Source organism: Tachyglossus aculeatus, chromosome 3 (genome assembly GCF_015852505.1).
Source record: "Tachyglossus aculeatus isolate mTacAcu1 chromosome 3, mTacAcu1.pri, whole genome shotgun sequence".
Classification (NCBI taxonomy): Eukaryota; Metazoa; Chordata; class Mammalia; order Monotremata; family Tachyglossidae; genus Tachyglossus; species Tachyglossus aculeatus.
The window spans coordinates 17,132,843-17,152,847 of NC_052068.1; the positions used below are offsets into that span (position 1 = coordinate 17,132,843).

General features: G+C 43.0%; 1 protein-coding gene across 1 annotated transcript in view; it reads left to right on the forward strand.

Annotated features, from left to right (window-relative positions):
- The first annotated feature begins 2,846 nt into the window (after nt 1–2,846).
- FRMPD2 (FERM and PDZ domain containing 2) overlaps nt 2,847–20,005 on the forward strand; it is a 145,877-nt gene continuing 128,718 nt past the window's right edge. The window contains exons 1-3 of the mRNA XM_038744340.1: nt 2,847–2,876; nt 13,302–13,427; nt 14,985–15,142. Of these exons, the coding sequence (XP_038600268.1) occupies nt 2,855–2,876; nt 13,302–13,427; nt 14,985–15,142 (306 nt within the window). The 5' untranslated portion in view covers nt 2,847–2,854. The remainder of the gene's footprint in view (nt 2,877–13,301; nt 13,428–14,984; nt 15,143–20,005) is intronic.

A 20,005-nucleotide genomic window follows, 5' to 3' on the forward strand; every position in this document is an offset into this window, starting at 1 on the left:
TATTATAAGTAGCTAAACCCAAATAATTGATGCTAGTTTGGTGTTTTGGAATGATTTCATTCCAGGTGGAAGGAATTCATTGAACTGGGGAGGTTTCCCCATCCCCAGTAACTGATTTCCTCTTGAGTTCTATTAATGGTATTCAGGTGTTCATCCCTTCAAAGCCCTACTGAGAGCTCACCTCCTCCAGGAGGCCTTCCCAGACTGAGTCCCCTCCTTCTTCTCCCCCTCCTCCCCCTCCCCCACCTTACCTCCTTCCCCTCCCCACAGCACCTGTATATATGGATATATGTTTGTATGAATTTATTTTTCTATTTATTTATTTTATTTTGTTAATATGTTTTGTTTTGTTCTCTGTCTCCCCCTTCTAGACTGTGAGCTCACTGTTGGGTAGGGACCGTCTCTATATGTTGCCAACTTGTACTTCCCAAGCGCTTAGTACAGTGCTCTGCACACCGTAAGCGCTCAATAAATACGAATGAATGAATGAATTAACTGGATTTCTTAAGGGCAGTGTTTCCTCGTTCTATGAGCTAATACTTTGTATATTCTTTATAGAGAATACTCATTTTAATCATTTTTTTCATCATTGTGGTATTTGTTAAGCATTTTCAGTGTGGCAAACCCACACAAGGGGCTGGGGTAGGTAGAAAATAAGCAGAACAAACCCAGATCCTGTCCCTCATGGGGCTCATAGTCAAAGGAGAAGGGAGATCAGCTATTTGAGAAGCAGCGTTGTACAGTGGAAAGAGCACAGGCTTTGGAGTCAGAGGTCACGAGTTCAAACCCCTGCTCCTCCAATTGTCAGCTGTGTGACTTTGGGCAAGTCCTTCACTTCTCTGTGCCTCAGTTACCTCACCTGTAAAATGGGGATTAAGATTGTGAGCCCTCTGTGGGACAACCTGATCACCTTGTAACCTCCCCAGTGCTTAGAACAGTGCTTTGCACATAGTAAGTGCTTAATAACTGCCATCATCATCATTATTATTTGATCCCCATATTACAGATGAGACGCCCTAAGCCCAGAGAAGTTAAGTGACTTGCCCAAGGTCATACAGCAAGCAAGTGGCAAAGCTGGGACTAGAACCCAGGTATCCTGACTCCAAGCCCTGTGCTCTTTCCACCAAATTATGTGGCTTCTTTTGTTGATAAATCAATTTATCTCAGACAGAACCAAAAAAACTTCACCGAGGCAGGGAGATGGGAGGTCTTATTTTTCCTAGTTTTTAAATGGAAGACCCAGAAAGATGACTTCCCATCACAGAGCATTAGAGAAGCAATGTAACTGGCTCATGGCCATACAAAGCACCTAATGGATCATCCCAAGACCCTGTATTAGGATTCTGAAGAGGGTCTTTAAATTAATCTTCATTTGAGCATTTGCAGAATGCAATCCAGAATAGCACTATTGGGGGAGTCGATGGCAGCCTCAAGGGCGTTGACTGTGCAGCTGCAACATAGGTATCAGAAGTCACATGGAGTCATAAATAGAGCGTGGTTCTAGAAGTCAGAATGATAATGATGGCATTTATTAAGCGCTTACTATGTGCAAAGCACTGTTCTAAGCGCTGGGGAGGTTACAAGGTGATCGGGGGGTTGCTCACAGTCTTCATCCCCATTTTACAGATGAGGGAACTGAGGCAGAGAGAAGTTTAGTGACTTGCCCAAAGTCACACACCTGACAATTGGTGAAGCAGAGATTTGAACCCATGACCTCTGACTCCAAAGCCTGTGCTCTTTCCATTGAGCCGTGCTGCTTCTCAGAAGGTCTTGGGTTCTCATCTTGGCTCTGCCACTTGGCTGCCGAGTGACCTTGGTCAAGTCACTTCACTTCACTGTGCCTCAGTTACCGGAGGATTGAAACCGTGAGCCCCACAGGGAAGGGGACTGTGTCCAACCCGATTTGCTTGTATCCACCCCAGCGCTTAGTACAGTGCCTGGCACGTAGTAAGCACTTAACAAATACCACTATTATTGTTATTGCTATTAGGTGAAGTAGTCTTCCAAAGCCCTGCTCAGGGTCACACCTGGAGAGTTTCTAGTACTCTCCCAGTGTCAACTCTGGGAGGGGGAGTCAAGCAGAGACCTATCCATTCCATTCCTAGCTGGGGAAGTGGCTAGCAAATGGAAGAGAATCTGCTACCAAGGGAATCTGTTGCCAACTTCTACTTCCCAAGCGCTTAGTACAGTGCTCTGCACCCAGTAAGCGCTCAATAAATACGGTTGAATGAATGAATGAATGCTACACGTCAAAATTCACCTATGCTGGGCAGCAGCGACATGGGAGAGAATCCAGGGCAGAGACTCGAGTTGACTGCACGGAAGGACGCAATGGTAAATCGCTTCTGGATTTCTACTAAGAAAACTCCATGGATCCACTACCAGAACAATTGCAGATGGAGAGGGGGCATTCTGGGAGAGACATGTCCGTGGCATCACTATGGGTCAGAGATGACTCGACGGCATAAAATAAGATACATTTTCCAAAATGGGATGGAGTCTGTAGTTGGGGCCTTGGAATTTTAAAAAGTCCAATGGTCTCTAAGAGTTTGAATTCATGGAAATGGGTGGGACAATCATAAATATGCCACCTGAAAAACCTTAAGGCGGAATCTTTCTCGCTCGTTCTTTCTCGCTCACTCTTTCTCTGCAACCACTAGACACTCAGTAACTAACTGCGAACCAATGATTAATCTCAACAACGGCAGCAGGATGGATCAGTTGAGCTAGCACTGGTCTCTACCACTGTCACTGTGACCCTCTGGGCACAAGCAGCAGTGGCCCTGGCAACTACTTCAGCTCAACTGGCTCCCTCTGGACTAGGCCATCCTAATCCCTGCTTCTTGGGTCAGGAATGGCAGTGGCAGAGACAGGGGGTGAGTGCTGTCTCCTTGAGATTATTTCCTCTCCTTAGCTCTCTTCCTCCCTTCAAGGCCCTACTGAGAGCTCACCTCCTCCAGGAGGCCTTTCCAGACTGAGCCCCTTCCTTCCTCTCCCCCTCGCCCCCCTCTCCATCCCCCAATCTTACCCCCTTCCCTTCCCCACAGCACATGTATATATGTTTGTACATATTTATTACTCTATTTATCTTGTACATATCTATTCTATTTATTTTATTTTGTTAGTATGTTTGGTTTTGTTCTCTGTCTCCCCCTTCTAGACTGTGAGCCCGCTGTTGGGTAGGGACTGTCTCTGTGTGTTGCCAACTTGTACTTTCCAAGCATTTAGTACAGTGCTCTGCACACAGTAAGCGCTCAATAAATACGATTGATTGATTACCGTCTTTATTCTCTTTTCCCTTTTCCTCCTCGCTCCCTTCCTTCCCTTCTCCTTTCCCTGACTTTTTTTCCATTCCCATTTCTCCTTCCCATTTTCCCCCTTTTTCCTATTTCCATTTATCTCACCTGTGTATTCTCTCCCAGGGCTTAGAACAGTGCTCTGCAAATAAATACTACTACTACTATTATACCTTTCTCTTTTTCATAAGAAGCAGCTTGGCTCAGTGGAAGGAGCCTGGGCTTGGGAGTTGGAGGACACGGGTTCTAATCCCAGCTCCACCACTTGTCTGCTGTGTGACTTTGGGCAAGCCACTTCACTTCTCTGTGCTCCAGTGACCGCCTCTGTAAAATGGGGATTAAGACTGTGAACCCCACGTGGGACAACCTAATGACCTTGTGTCTCCCTCAGCACTTAGAACAGTGCTGGGCACATAGTAAGCACTTAGCAAATACCATCATCATTATTATTTATTTGAAAAATCTTTCTTTCCCTATTTTCTGTGCTCTCCCCCTTAGGCTCCTCCCCTTTTATCCTCACTTAAAGTAAGGAGAATTCTGGTTACATTCATTTTATTTAATCTACCTCCTTATAATACTAGTGGCATTTACTAATCGCTTACTATATGCAAAGCACTGTTTTAACCTCCTTAGGCTTCTCACAACAGTTGCCCATGACCCTTTCATTCCCCTTTGGCTTATTCTAGCTCATATCTATTCATACTTCCTTAGTGTCAGATTGGACCAGAATTTGAAACCTAGTTACGGTCTATTAGCTCAACCCTAGCAGCGTGGCTCAGTGGAAAGAGCACAGGCTTGGGAGTCAGAGGTCATGGGTTCTAATCCCGGCTCCGCCGCATGTCTGCTGTGTGTCCTTGAGCAAGTCACCTAACTTCTCTGAGCCTCAGTTACCTCATCTGTAAAATGGGGATTAAGACGTGGGACAACCTGATCACCTTATATCCCTCCCAGCTCTTAGAACAGTGTTTTGCACATAGTAAGTGCTTAACAAATGCCGTTATTATTATTATTATTATCATCCTGAAACATCATTTATATTTCCCAAATGGTCATTTGCTGCACTATTTAGGAAAAAAAGTGTTGCCTAGTGGAGAGCGTATGGGCCTGTAAGTGAGAAGGACCTGGGTACTAATTCCAGCCTGCCACATGTCTTTCTGTGTGACCTCGGACAAGTCACTTAACTACTCTGTGCCTCAGTTACCTCATCTCTAAAATGGGGATAAACAGTGGGAGCCCCATGTAGGGTGGGGACTGTGTCCAACCTGATCAGCTTGAATCTTCCTTGGTGCTTAGAACAGTGCTTGACACATAGTAAGCACTTCACAAATACCATCATTGTTATTATATGTATATTTAAAATGTTCATTCAGTGATTTTTAACCTGAGTTCCCTTTTTGTGAATATTTTTTTCAGTTTTTCCCCATTGTAGTTTAGGGTTTTTGTGACCAAGGCAGCTGTTGTACTTTCCCAAGTGTCAAGCAGCCCCCTTGACACTTACCTCATCTGTACAATGGGGATTAAAACTGTGAGCCCCCCGTGGGACAACCTGATCACCGTGTAACCTCCCCAGTGCTTAGAACAGTGCTTTGCACATAGTAAGCACTTAATAATAATAATGATGGTATTTGTTGAGCGCTTACTATGTGCAAAGCACTGTTCTAAGCGCTGGAGGGATACAAGGTGATCAGGTTGTCCCACGTGGGGCTCACAGTCTTAATCCCCATTTTACAGATGAGGGAACTGATATATGTATATATGCTTGTACATATTTATCACTCTATTTATTTTACTTGTACATATCTATTCTATTTATTTTATTTTGTTAGTATGTTTGGTTTTGTTCTCTGTCTCCCCCTTTTAGACTGTGAGCCCACTGTTGGGTAGGGACTGTCTCTATATGTTGCCAACTTGTACTTCCCAAGCGCTTAGTACAGTGCTCTGCACACAGTAAGCGCTCAATAAATACGATTGATGATGATGATGATAAAGTGACTTGCCCAAAGTCACATAGCCAACTTGTACTTCCCAAGCGCTTAGTACAGTGCTCTGCACACAGTAAGCGCTCAATAAATACGATTGATTGATTGAAGTGGCGGAGCCAGGATTTGAACCTGTGACCTCTGACTCCAAAGCCCGGGCTCTTTCCACTGAGCCACACTGCTTCTCTAACAAATACCGTCACTATTATTATTTATTACTATTATTTGTTAGGGGCGATGTGTCAAGCACTGTTCTTAGCACTGGGGTAGATGCCAATTAATCAGGTTGGACCCCGTCCCTGTCCCACATGGGGCTCACACTCTTAATCCCCATTTTACAGATGAGGAAACTGAGGTCCAGAGAATTGAAGTGACTTCCCCTAGGTCACACAGCAGGCCTGTGGGGATGCTGGGATTAGAACCCAAGTGCTCTTACTTCCAGGCCCGGGCTCTTTCCACTGGACCGGGCTGCTGATTACCACTTGGGATGGTGCCGTGCATACATCAGTACTATTATTTCAGTTTCAAGACGGGGAAAGTTACGGATGCGTTACATTTTCCATTTAACCATAAAGAGATCTTTTCTTCTGACTACAGTTATGGCAAATGCAGTTAATTGTATGGAACTCTGTCAGAATTCTTTGCTAATTACCACTAACTGAACCACTTTCAGGCACAGCAAGTTTTTCCGTGTCTGGAATTTAAACCATGAATGTTGAGGGGAAAATCTAGTTTGGTAGAAGGAATTAAAAGTTTTTATTTTCCCATCATGCAATATGCAAGAGTGCTAGAAGAATGTTGGCAAAAGCTAAACTCTTCCCATGAATATCGCTAAATTGGTTTCAGAAACCTAAGAACTCTAAAGGAAGAAATCTAATTCACACAACAATCAATAGACGGTGGCCATCCTTATTAGCAGCATTTATTGAGGACCTGTAGTCTGGAAACACTGTGCAATGTGGTTGGGATCATAACCACAGAAGTTAAAGATGTGACTTTTGTTCCCAAGGAGTTTAATCAATCGATTCTATTTATTGAGCATTTACTGTGTGTAGAACACTGAACTGAGTGCTTGAGAGACTACAACATAACAGAACTGACAGACCTGTTCAGTGCCCACAATGAGCTAACAGTCTAGAGGGGGTCTGAGAAATAGTGTGGCTTAGTGGAAAGAGCACAGGCTTGGGAGTCAGAGGTCATGGGTTCTAATCCTGGCTCTGCCACCTATCAGCTGTGTGGTTTTGGACAAGTCACTTAACTTCTCTGTGCCTCAAGTACCTCATCTGTAAAATGGAGATGAAGACTGTGAGCCCCACGTGGGACAACCTGATTACCCTGTATCGACCCCAGTGCTTGGCACACAATAAGCACTTAACAAATACTATTATTATTACTAGTAAGTGCCTTCAAATCATTTCTGATTCATAGAGACTCTATGGATAAAGGGGGAGACAGACATTAATATAAATGAAGTCACAACTTCTCTGAGCCTCAGTTACCTCATCTGTAAAATGGGGATTGAGACTCTGAGCCCCACGTGGGACAAGGACTCTGTCCAACATGATTATCTGGTATGTGTCTGGCTTAGTGCTTGGCACATAGTAAGTGCTAAACAAATGCCATTATTATATAGTAAGCGCTTACCAAATACTATAGTTGTTCTTATTATGGTTATATACACAAGTCCTGTGGGGCTGAAGGAGGAGTGAATAAAGGGTTGCAATTTAATTTTCCTCATAGTAAGGATGTAGCATTATGAGGGCTTAAATCATAGATTGTTGAGGTCAAATTTAGCACAACAACCTTGTTTTCTTAGAGGGTGATAATTGGGTCATGGACACCCTCTCCCTCACTTCTGACCAGGAACTATAAAAAGGGGCCAATCTATAATAGGCCGCACTTATCATCATCAATCGTATTTATTGAGCGCTTACTGTGTGCAGAGCACTGTACTAAGCGCTTGGGAAGTACAACTTGGCAACGTATAGAGACAGTCCCTACCCAACAGTGGGCTCACAGTCTAAAAGGGGGAGACAGAGAACAAAACCAAACATACTAATAAAATAAATAGAATAGATATGTACAAGTAAAATAAATAAATAAATAGAGTAATAAATATGTACAAACATATATACAGGTGCTGTGGGGAAGGGAAGGAGGTAAGTGAGATTGATGCCCAGTCAAAGGAAGCTTTCTGCCCCATCCAAGTTGTACTTTCCAATCGCTTAGTACGGTGCTCTGTACACAGAAAGTGTTCAATAAATGCGATTGAATGTGCACATATTTACTATTCTATTTTATTAATGATACATATATATCTGTAATTCTATTTATATTGATGCCTATGTCTGTCTCCCCACTTCTAGACTGTGAACCCGCTGTTGGGTAGGAACTGTCTCTGTTGCTGAATTCTACTTTCCAAGAGCTTAGTTCAGTGCTCTGCACACAGTGAGTGCGCAATAAATATGACTGAATGAATGAATTTCCATGTTACTTCTTACAAAGGCAAAATCCCCAATTTTGGCTTAGCTAAATGGGTAATTCAAAATGGAAGAGACATTTAGGAAAGCCAAATGAATAAAGCTAAAACCCCTGGCTGTAAGACCTCACAAATACACTCCAACTGGTGTGAGGGAAGAGATTGATTTGGCTGGAATTTTTAACAAGATGGCACTCCTTTGAATTCTTCTTAACTCTCCCAGCTCCCAGTGCTGTACTTGGCCTGTAATCAACAGACAAATAGGAATTCTTGACAGGGCTACTAGATTATAAATTCCTTGAGGACAGGAATGTTTCTATTGATTGTATTGTGCTCTAAAGTACTCAGTTCATAGTAATAATATCAATCGATCGTATTTATCAATCAATCGTATTTATCGAGTGCTTACTGTGTGCAGATCACACAATAATAATAATAATGGTACTTGTTAAGCCCTTCTATGTGCCAAGAACTGCTCTAACTGCTGGGCTAGGTATGAGTTAATCAGGTTGGACACAGACCCTGTCCCAACTGGGGCTCCCAGTCTCAATCCCTATTTTACAGATGAAATAACTGCGGCATAGTGAAATGTAGTAAATTTCCCAACATCACACAGAAGACAAGTGACAGAGCTGGGATTAGAAGCCAGGTCCTTCGGACTCCCAGGCTCTATTGGCTGTGCATTACTGCTTCTCTATCAGAATTGGGGGTGGTGGAGAGAAGAACTTGAAGTGTGGGGCTGTGTGTCTTTGGTTCCCCCCTACTCTCCCTGCTCCTGACAAATGGGAATCTGTTCTAGGACCCACAGTGTCATAAAGTTGGACCTTTCTAGTAAAGTGGAATTGGCTTTTAAAAATGTGTCCACCTCGAAGAGGAAGATTATATCCAACTGGTGCCCTTAAGTGGAATCATTGATTTGATTTGGTCTTGGCTTTTTGGCATCCGGTATACCATGACCCTTTTCCCAGTGTTTTTCCCAAAAGTAAGAGCCAGATTTTACAGGTATTTTGTACTTTTAAAGTTTTCCTAAAGCTTTGAAAAAATGTTGGGGAAATGTGGACAGGGGGTTCTTTGGACACCTGTCAGCCCTTCCTACAAGATTGGCCCGACTCAAGAACAACATAAAAAGCAAAAATGGGGATCTGAGTCCTTGATCTGTAGAACTACTCTGAATTTTTGCGCAAATTAATTTTGCATTCTTGATGTCATACTTCTTTCAAAGGGAAGTAGTGTGGCCTAGTGGAAAGAGCATGGGCCTGTGAGTTTGGGGATCTGGGTTCTACTCCCAGCTCTGGCAGTTGTCTGCTTTATGACCTCGGGCAAGTCACTTAACTTCTCTGTGCTTCAGTTTCCTTACCTGTAAAATGGGGATTTAATGCCTGTTTTCCATCCTATTTAAAATGTGAGCCCCTTATGGGATAGGGACTGTGTCCAACCTGATTAACTGTACCTACCCTAGTGCTTATGTGTTTGGCACATAAGTGCTTAAATGCTATAGTAATAAAAAAACTCATACAAATTGGCATGTTGAGAGAGCAGCATTGCTTTTTAGCAGGACTAGCACCCTCAATTCTAGCGATGGTACAGGAGAAAATTATTATAGAGATAAGAAATTGGATCTGGGCCATTTGATACTTCCCCCACCCTCAACCCCACAGCACTTAGCTAACTAGGCCTTCCTTTCCCTCTTCTCCCACTCCCTTCTGTGCTGCCCTGACTTGCTCCCTTTATTCATCCCCTGTCTCAGCTCCACAGCACTTAAGTACATATCTGTCATTTATTTATAGCAATGTCTGCCTCCCTCACTAGACTGTAAGCTCATTATGGCAGGAAATGTGCCTGTTTATTGTTATATTGTACTCTCCCATACGCTTAGTACAGTGTTCTGCACTCAATAAATATGAATTAATTATGTCCAGATCTATAAATTATATTTTATAAATGATTTAAATTAATGCCCATCTGTCTTCCTTTCTAGACTGTGGGCAGCGAACATGCCTACAAATTCTGTTGTATTATGCTTAGTAAGTGTTCTGCACACAGTAAAGATTCAATAGATGCCTTGATTGATTGATAATGAGACCTGAGAGGAAATATCAGTGTTGATGAAATGTTTTTGCTCCTCAGGTACTTGTCAAACCTCTGAGAGTTTTGCATTTTTTTAAATCATATTTAAGAGATTACTATGTGCCAGACACTGTTCTAAATCCTGGTGTAGGTACAAAACAGTTAGGATACAGTCCATGTCCCTCATGGGGCTCACAGTCAAATCCCCATTTTACAGATGAGGTAACTGAAGGAGAGAGAGGTGAAATGACTTTCCCAGGGTCACTTAGCAGACAAGTGGCATTGTTGGGATTAGAACCCAGGTCCTAATAATAATAATGATGGCATTTATTAAGCACTTACTATGTGCAGAGCACTGTTCTAAGCGCTGGGGAGGTAACAAGGTGATCAGGTTGTCCCACAGGGGGCTCACAGTCTTAATCCCCAATTTACAGATGAGGTAACTGAGGCACAGAAAAGTTAAGTGACTTGCCCAAAATCATACAGCTGACCATTGGCAGAGCCGGGATTTGAACCCATGACCTCTGACTCCAAAGCCTGTGCTCTTTCCACTGAGCCACACTGCTTCTCTTATGATTCCCAGGCCCATGCTCTATCCACTAGACCACAATGCTGTTCTACAGTGGATTCCCACTGCTTGGCACATAGTAAATGCTTAATAAACAGAAAAGTAATCATGGTAATCTAGTAATCTAGTAGAGGCTGGGTGTTTGGAGACCTAAACTCTCTGCTCTTGGCTACCCTTGTAACCTTGAACAAATTTTTTAACCCCTCTTTGGATTAAATTTCTTCACCTGTAAAATGGGAATAATAGATTGAGATCCCCGAAGGCCAGGGGCCGCATGTTATTTACCCTTTATTATACTCCTTAGCTCAGTTCTCTATACCTAATAAATATCATTGAGTGAATAACTCCTGCTTCTTCCTACCTCATAGAGATGTTGTGAGGATAAAAAGAGCTAACTGTTGTGAAAGGTCTAAACCAAAAAAAGAAGGTATTAAATAACAAGGTATTATCGAAAGAAAATAAAGTCATTGAGTGTACAGAGAAGACTCAATTTGGAAGAAATTCCAATTACCAGCTTTATTCAAGGCTTTTTTTGGTTGGGATTGGGCCAAATTTAAATACTCATGTTGGAAGTAAGATTTTTTTTTCCAACACCATCTGAGGGAGAACCACCAGATTATTTTAATTCTTTAACCCCTGCCCAGTAGATAATAGCACATAGCTCACCTTTTCCCTAAATAAGAAATGGAGGTAGAGAACACTCAAATGCTTTGCCTAAGTAAGTCAGTGGTGGAACTGGAAGCCAAGTCCAGCACAAATTGCTCTCAGCATTTTTTTAGTGGCGTTTAAATGCTTACTCTGTTCCAGGGGCTGGAGACACAAGAACAGTGCTTAGAACAGTGCTTTGCACATAGTAAGTGCTTAATAAATGCCATTATTATTATTATGATGATCAAGTACAACAAAATTCACTCCTACATGGGGCTCACAGTCTTAATATCCATTATACAGATGAGATAACTGAGGCCCAGGAGAGTTAAGTGACTTGCCTAAGGTCACTCAGCAGACAAAGGATGAGATTACATTGCATCCAGATCCTCTGACTCCTAGGCCCTCCAGATGCTCTTTCCCTTAGGCTAGGCTGTTTTTCAACATTGTCCTCTGCTCCATTATTATAATGTGATTTGTATCATTTGGTTTACTTTTAACAGAGCCATCTGTCCTGTACTTTTCTGTCTACATTGGTGGCTCATTTGGTTACCCATATTACTTCATTCAGAAGTGGCAGTGCATTCAAAAACCAAGAAATTATTGTTCTGTTAGCAACAGGCTGAATGCTTGTAAATGGGAGAAGTTATCAATATTCTACTTCTCTCTTCTTACTTGGACTGCTGTCTAAAACAGTCAGCCACCATCAGCCGGGTTCCTTTGATATATATATATCATATATATATATATATATATATATATATGGGATTCTTAACTAAGATCTCTTTCATCCTCCCAGGCAATCTGAATGTCCCACAGACACCTCAACTGGAACATGCCCGAAACAGCCCCCCATAGGACAACCTGTTCACCTTGTAACCTCCCCAGTGCTTAGAACAGTGCTTTGCACATAGTAAGCGCTTAATAAATGCCATCATTATTATTATTATTATTATTATTATTATTATTATTATTATTTACCAATCTCCTATTACAGCCCAGACTGCACACTCCGCTCCTCTAGTGCCAGCTTACTCACTTGTCTACCTCTCCATGAACCCCTTTCCTATATCCTTCCCTTCCTTCCCCTCCACATATGCTAAACCACCACTCCATCCACTTTCAAAGCATTACTAAAGTCAAATTTCCTTCAAGAAGCCTTCTCAGATTAAGTCCTCTTTTCCCTGACTCGCTCTCCTTTCTGCATGTCTGTGCACCTTTGGACATTTGATGTTCACCTCACCGCCAACCCCACAGCACTTTTTTGTGTACAAATATTTAAATGATAAGATAGAAATTACTTATTCATTTTAACGTCTGTCTCCCCCTCTGGACTCATCATGGACAGGGAATATGTCTGCTAATTCTGTTGTATCATACTCTCCTAAGCACTTAATATGGTGTCATGCACATAGGAAGTGCTCAATAAATACGATTGATTCATTCCCCTCTCTGCCCTACCCCTCTGGGTCGCCTATGAACTTGGAGGTGTGCCTCTTAAGGATTTTGATGCTCACCCTAGCCCGATGAACCTTAGGTAAATGTCTTTATATGCTATTATTTTCCCTATCTAAATTCTGTTTTTACATTTGTCTCCCCTGTGGACTGTATGCTCCTTGTGGGCAGGATTGCTGACTTGTACTTCCCAAGCACTTGGTAGAGTGCGTTGCACACAGAAAGAGCTCAATAAATACGATTGAATGAATGAATGAATGATTGTGTCCGCCGACACAACCCTCCCTTCAAGGCCCTACTGAGAGCTCACCTCCTCCAGGAGGCCTTCCCAGACTGAGCCCCTTCCTTCCTCTCCCCCTCGTCCCCCTCTCCATCCCCCCCATCTTACCCCCTTCCCTTCCCGACAGCACCTGTATATAAGTATATATGTTTGTACATATTTATTACTCTATTTATTTATTCATTTTTCTTGTACATATCTATTCTATTTATTTTATTTTGTTAGTATGTTTGGTTTTGTTCTCTGTCTCCCCCTTTTAGACTGTGAGCCCATTGTTGTGTAGGGACTGTCTCTATATGTTGCCAACTTGTACTTCCCAAGCTCTTAGTACAGTGCTCTGCACACAGTAAGCGCTCAATAAATATGATTGATTGATTGACACCATTGCATTGTACTCTCCCAAGCGTTTAGTGCGGTACTCTGTGCCCAGCAAGTGCTCAGTCAACTACCACCGATAGATTGACGTGGGTTACCGTGAGCGTATAATTGTCATGGAAGATGAGTTGCTTTGTGTTGTCTATGGTTGCAGATATGAGTTGCTCCTCTGTGACTCTGGCCAGTGTCCTGCAGGTGAAAGGAGCAGCTTTAGATGAGGAAGAAATATGGGCCCTCTTACTTCTGGCCACTGAATACATTCTTGAAAACCTCAACAAGGGTAAGTAAAGAGTATCTTTCCTCCTACTGCCTTTCTCATAATTTATTTCAATGTCTGTCTTCCTCTCTACAGTACCCAGAATTAAAATTTCTTTCACAGTCAATTCTTGATCATCCAAAATGGATTCTCCACTCCTTGGATTAACTGTGGCAAATAATAATGGTGATATTTCTTAAGTGCTTACTATGTGCCAAGCACTGTTCTAAGAGCTGGGGTAGATACAAGGTAATCAAGTTGTCCCACATGGGGCTCCCAGTCTTAATCCCCATTTTACAGATGAGGGAACGGAGGCACAGAGAAGTTAAGTGACTTGTCCACAGACACACAGCTGATAAGTGGCAGAGCCAGGATTTGAACCCACAACCTCTCACTCCCAAGCCCGGGCTCTTGCCACTAAGTCATGCTGCTTGTCTGTGCTTATATGTATGCACTTAATAATAATAATAATAATAATGATGATGGCATTTATTAAGCACTTACTATGTGGAAAGCACTGTTCTAAGCGCTGGGGAGGTTACAAGGTGATCAGGTTGGCCCACATCGGGCTCACAGTCTTAATCCCAATACTACAGATGAGGCAACTGAGGCACAGAGAAGTGAAGTGGCTTGCCCAAAGTCACACAGCTGACAAGTGGTGGAGCAGAGATTTGAACCCATGACCTCTGACTCCAAAGCCCATGCTCTTTCCACTGAGCCACGCTGCTTCTCTTCAATCACTTCAGTAGTGATTCTCGTAGGCCCTTTTAATCTGAACCTAGTCGGCTCCAGAAATGAGAAGAACTGGCACGGTAATATTATGTGGATTTTCAGTTTGGGAAATTGCTGATTCCTTTGGTTATGCTTAGATTATTTGGTTATCTAGTTATAATTGAATGCCATCAATGTGTCCAAAAGTACAATGGTGATACTAGTGGGAATACTAATATGGCAAACAGCACTATATCATTTTTATTATTATTATTTTATGGGTTCATTATTTGTCAAACCCTGGGGTTGAAACAAGGCCATCTACTAAAACACATTCCCTGGCCAACATGTGTGTTAAGATAAACGGGGAGCAGATATTTTTATCCCCATTTTACACATGAGGAAACTGATGCCAAAATTTAGTTCCGAAGTTTACATCCAGCAGGTCAGTGGTAAAACTGGGATTGATCCTGCTTCCACTAGGCCACGTAAAGAGACCTGGAATAGATCTTTCAACACATCGCAGCCTCTGTTATTCATTCAGAGAAACGTGCAAATGCTCCTGACAAACTTCCATCATGCCTACTACGCAGCAGCCTTAGACCAGAAGAGGTGTAGATTGGCAGAGGTGAAAATGCTGTTCCTCCCTGTTTCCTGTTTGATGGTGTGTGAAATCACAAGATGCTGTCTGAAAAGCATCTGTCTTACCAAATCCACCTTCACAAATGCATCCCTTTCAGGAGAAAATGAGTTCTAACCAACCTGGTCAGGAAGACTGAATTATTTTCCTTGCCCATGGAAACAATCAAGATGGTATTACACACTGAGTGTGCTTTAACAAAATACTTTATTGTTGCTGTTGGCTTTCAGATTCCTTTAATTACGTTGTCTGTCCCTGGTCAGCCCTGCTTTCTGCCAGAGGGACTGTGGCTTTCCAAAACAATGTTTCCCACTTGGAGGCTGCACTTTTCAAGGCCCCAGAAACACTTCAGGAACAGGGCAAAATTGGTCATCTTGAACTATCTAAGGTAAGAATGTTTTCTTTCCCCATGGAAAATAGTAAATGAGACCCATGTCCTAAGGGAAGCCCCTCTAGACTTTGAACTCTGTGGGAAGGAAATGTGCCTAACAATTCTGTTTTATTATACTCTTCCAAGCGCTTAGTCCAGTTGCCACGTTTCTTGTTTGCAGCTCCTGGGGCTGCTTCATTTTTTCATTTATTCTGCACACAGTAAGTGCTCAATAAATGCGATTGTTTTTTTGTTTTTGTGGTTGTCTTTTTTGATTGATGGGATCCCCATAAATACAATGGGTTAAGTTGAGCTTGTGCTTGGAGATCCTCAGAATGGAAGGTATGAGCATGGTAACACCCTTGCTTTAGGGAACTTCATTATACTATAATTTCGTGCACTTAGTACAGTGCTCTGCGCATGGTAAGTACTCAATAAATGCCATTGTTGATGATGATGATGATAGACTGTTGTTTACATAATACTAATAATGATGATGACATTTAAGCGCTTACTATGTACGAAGCACTATTCTAAGCACTGGGGGGAATACAAGGTGATCAGGTTGTCCCATTTGGGGCTCACAGTCTTAATCCCCATTTTCCAGATGAGGTAACTGAGGCACAGAGAAGTGAAGTGACTTGCCCAAAGTCACACAGCTGACAAGTGGTGGAGTCGGGATTAGAACCCATGACCTCTGGCTCCCAAGCCCGTGCTTTTCCACTGATTCACGCTGCCTCATGTTAAAGTCCTCAAGACTGTAAGCTCTTGTGGGCAGGGAACATTCAATCATATTTATTGAGTGCTTACTGTGTGCAAAGCACTGTAAGTGCTTGAGAGAGTTTAATATAGTGACATATGGACACATTCCAGTTCACAACGAGCTCACAGTTTAGAGGGGGAGACGGACATCAATGTAAATAGATAAATTACAGATGTAGACAGTTATATACATATATTCTGTGGGGATGGGAGGAAGAATGAAGGAGCAAGTAAGAGCAGCGCAGAAGGGCATGGGGGAAGAGGAGAGGAGGGCTTTGTCAGGAAAGGTTTCTTGGAGGAGTGTGCCTTCGATAAGGTTTTGAAGTAGGGGAGAGCAATTATTTATGTTGTTTTTTGCTGTCAGTACAGTGTTCTGCACACTAAGTGCTCAATAAACACCACTGATTTTTATAAACAAGCAGGTTTTAGTCCAATTTTAAGTGAATGTATTTCCTGAACTACAAATTCAGGACTCTGTGTTGCAACCAAAGTCGTTTTTCAAATGAAACGAATCCAGGCAAGATCTGGGGATGATTTTTTTGGACTTTCTCTCAGGAAGTGTTAGCTAGACTGTAAACTTGCTTTGAGCGGGAACATGTCTACCAACTCTGTTATAATGCACTCTCCCAAATGCTAAGTACAGTGCTCTGCACATGATAAGTGCTCAAGAGATTCAGTTGTTTGGATGATTGATCGATTGTGCATCCTCACCAGTATGGAATGAAGAGCCCCCTTTTTAGTTCTATTCTCTAGGTTTTTCAGGCTTCATCTCTGTAGTCTCTCTCCTGGTTCACACTGCAAGGGAGAGGGACTTAGAAGTCTGTTAACCATGACACACCCTTAGAGAACAGCGGAACAAGCAAGCAAACCCTGGAAACTGGTCTCAGTGGCTTGGATCAATCAATTAATGGTATTCATTAAGCACTTAATGTGTACAGAACCCTGTGCTAAGTACTAGAGGTGGGAAAAAAAAAAGTATTTAGACATGGTCCCAGTCCTCAGAGTTTATGATCTAGTGGGGGATACAGGCTTTAAGATATACCCAGTGCTTAGTACAGTGCTGGGTACATAATAAGTGCTTAACACGTACCACAGTGATTATTATATTACAGGAATGGAGAAAACAACAGAGCATAAGGATATTCCAGCACTTAGAACAGTGCTTTGCACATAGTAAGTGCTTAATAAATGCCATCCTTATTATTATTATATGCCTATAAATGCAGTGGGGGTGAGGTGTGTAAGTGCTTAGGGGGAAAGGACTCAAATGATGCAGAAGAGAGGGAAGATAATATTAATAATAATATACATATTGATGGCATTTATTAAGCACTTAATATGTGCAAAGCACTGTTCTAAGTGCTGGGGAGGTTACAAGGTGATCAGGTTGTCCCACGGGGGGCTCACAGTCTTAATCCCCATTTTACTGATGAGGTAACTGAGGCACAGAGGAGTTCAGTGGCTTGCCCAAAGTCACACAGCTGACAATTGGCAGAGCTGGGATTTGAACCCATGAACTCTGACTCCAAATCAATCAATCAATCATTTATTGAGCGCTTACTGTGTGCAGAGCACTGTACTAAGCGCTTGGGAAGTACAAGCTGGCAACATATAGAGACAGTCCCTACCCAACAGTCGGCTCACAGTCTAAAAGTCCAAAGCCCTGGCTCTTTCCACTGAGCCACGCAGCTTCAACCCTTACGCTGTTCTAAATGCTGGGGGAGATACAAGGTTACCAGGTTGTTCCAGGCAGGGCTCACAGCCTCAATCCCTATTTTACAGAGGAGGAAACTGAGGCACAGAGAAGTTAAGTGACTTGCCCAAAGTCACCCAGCTGACAAGTGGTGGAGCCGGGACTTGAACCCCTGACTCCCAAGCCCTTATTCTTGTCACTAAGCCACAGTGGGGAGAGTCTTAATCGAGGAAGACTTCCTGGAGAAGATACAATTTTAGGATTGCTTTGAACACTGGGAGAGTAGTGGTCTGGCAGATTGTGGGAGCAAAGAGTAGATGGGTACTTCCCAAGCTCTTAGTACAGTGCTCTGCACACAGTAAGCGCTCAATAAATATGATTGAATGAGGGGCCAGAGCAAGGCACAGTGAGTAGTTTGGTATTAGAGGGGAGAAATGTGCAGGCTGGGTTGTACACGGGGTTGTACACGGGGGAAGAACACGAATATGTGTCTCCTCCTTTTAGACTGTGAGCTCACTGTTGGGTAGGGACTGTCTCTATATGTTGCCAATTTGTACTTCCCAAGCGCTTAGTACAGTGCTCTGCACATAGTAAGCGCTCAATAAATACGATTGATGATGATGATGAATAAGTAGGGGGGAGTGAGCTGATTGAGTGCCTTAAAGCTGGAAAAAACAAATTGGCTGCTTCTGCTTCTCCTTGCCTGCCTATTCCCACTCTCAGCACTTAAAACAGTGCCTGGTGCATAGTAAGCGCTTAACAAATACTATTTTTCATTCATTCAACCATATTTATTGAGCACTTACTGTGTGCAGAGCACTGTACTAAGCGCTTGAGAAGTACAAGCTGGCAACATATAGAGACGGTCCCTACCCACCAGCGGGCTCACAGTCTAGAAGGGGGAGACAGACCACAAAACAAACCATGTGGACAGGTGTCAAGGCATCAGAATAAATAGAAGTAAAGCTAAATGCACATCATTAACAAATCAATCAATCGTATTTATTGAGCGCTTACTGTGTGCAGAGCACTGTGCTAAGCACTTGGGAAGTACAAGTTGGCAACATACAGAGACAGTCCCTACCCAAATACTATTATTATTATTCCTTGGTGTCGAGGGATACCATAGATAACCCTATGCGCCTTGTCTTGTCTTATGCCATCGAGTCGTGTCCGACCCAGAGGGACACCATGGACATATTTCTCCCGGAATGCCCCGCTCTCATCATCAATCGTATTTATTGAGCGCTTACTGTGTGCAGAGCACTGTACTAAGCGCTTGGGAAGTACAAGTTGGCAACATATAGAGACGGTCCCGACCCAGCAGTGGGCTCGCAGTCTAAAAATGATTCTGGTAGTGTGTCTATAGAGTATTTTTTGGGAAAAATACAGCAGTGGTTTACCATTGCCTCCTTCCACACAGTAAACCTGAGTCTCCACCCTCGACTCTCTTCCTTGCCACTGCTGCCCAGCACAGGTGAGTTTTGACTTGTAGCAGATTGCCTTCCACTCGCTAGCCACTGCCCAAGCTAGGAATGGAATGGACAGGCCTCTTCCTGACTCTCCCTCCCATAGCCGAGACTGGTAGAGGACTGGAAATTCTTCAGGTGTGACACTGAGAGGGGGTTATGTATCTATGGATCCCTATATATTCCTAGTTATAGGTATCTCAAGGTAGGCGAGAGCAGGAGAAACTCATGCTGTGGTTCCCAGCCCAAATCATCAGGGGAATGCCTGTCTTCAGCATGGAGGGGAGAACTGAGGTAAACTGAGAAGCAGCGGGGCTCAGTGGAAAGAGCTCTGGCTTTGGAGTCAGAGGTCATGGGTTCAAATCCCGGCTCCACCAATTGTCAGCTGTGTGACTTTGGGCAAGTCACTTCTCTGGGCCTCAGTTACCGCATCTGTAAAATGGGGATTAAGACTGTGAGCGCCCCCCCCCATGGGACAACCTGATCACCTTGTAACCTCCCCAGCGCTTCATTCATTCATTCATTCAATCGTATTTATTGGGCGTTTACTGTGTGCAGAGCACTGTACTAAGCGCTTGGGAAGTACAAGTTGGCAACATATAGAGACGGTCCAACAGCAGGCTCACTGTCTAGAAGGGGGAGACAGAGAACAAAACAACTTAGTACAGTGCTTTGCACATAGTAAGCGCTTAATAGATGCCATCATTTTCAGTGCTTAGGACAGCGCTCAGCACTTAGAACAGTGCTTTGCACATAGTGCTTAACATATACCATTATTATTATTATTATTTTACCTTGGCAAAATGCCTGCTCCTGAATTGAAGTGGCAAAGTCAATCAATCAATCAATCAATCGTATTTATTGAGCGCTTACTATGTGCAGAGCACTGTACTAAGCGCTTGGGAAGTACAAATTGGCATCACATAGAGACAGTCCCTACCCAACAGTGGGCTCACA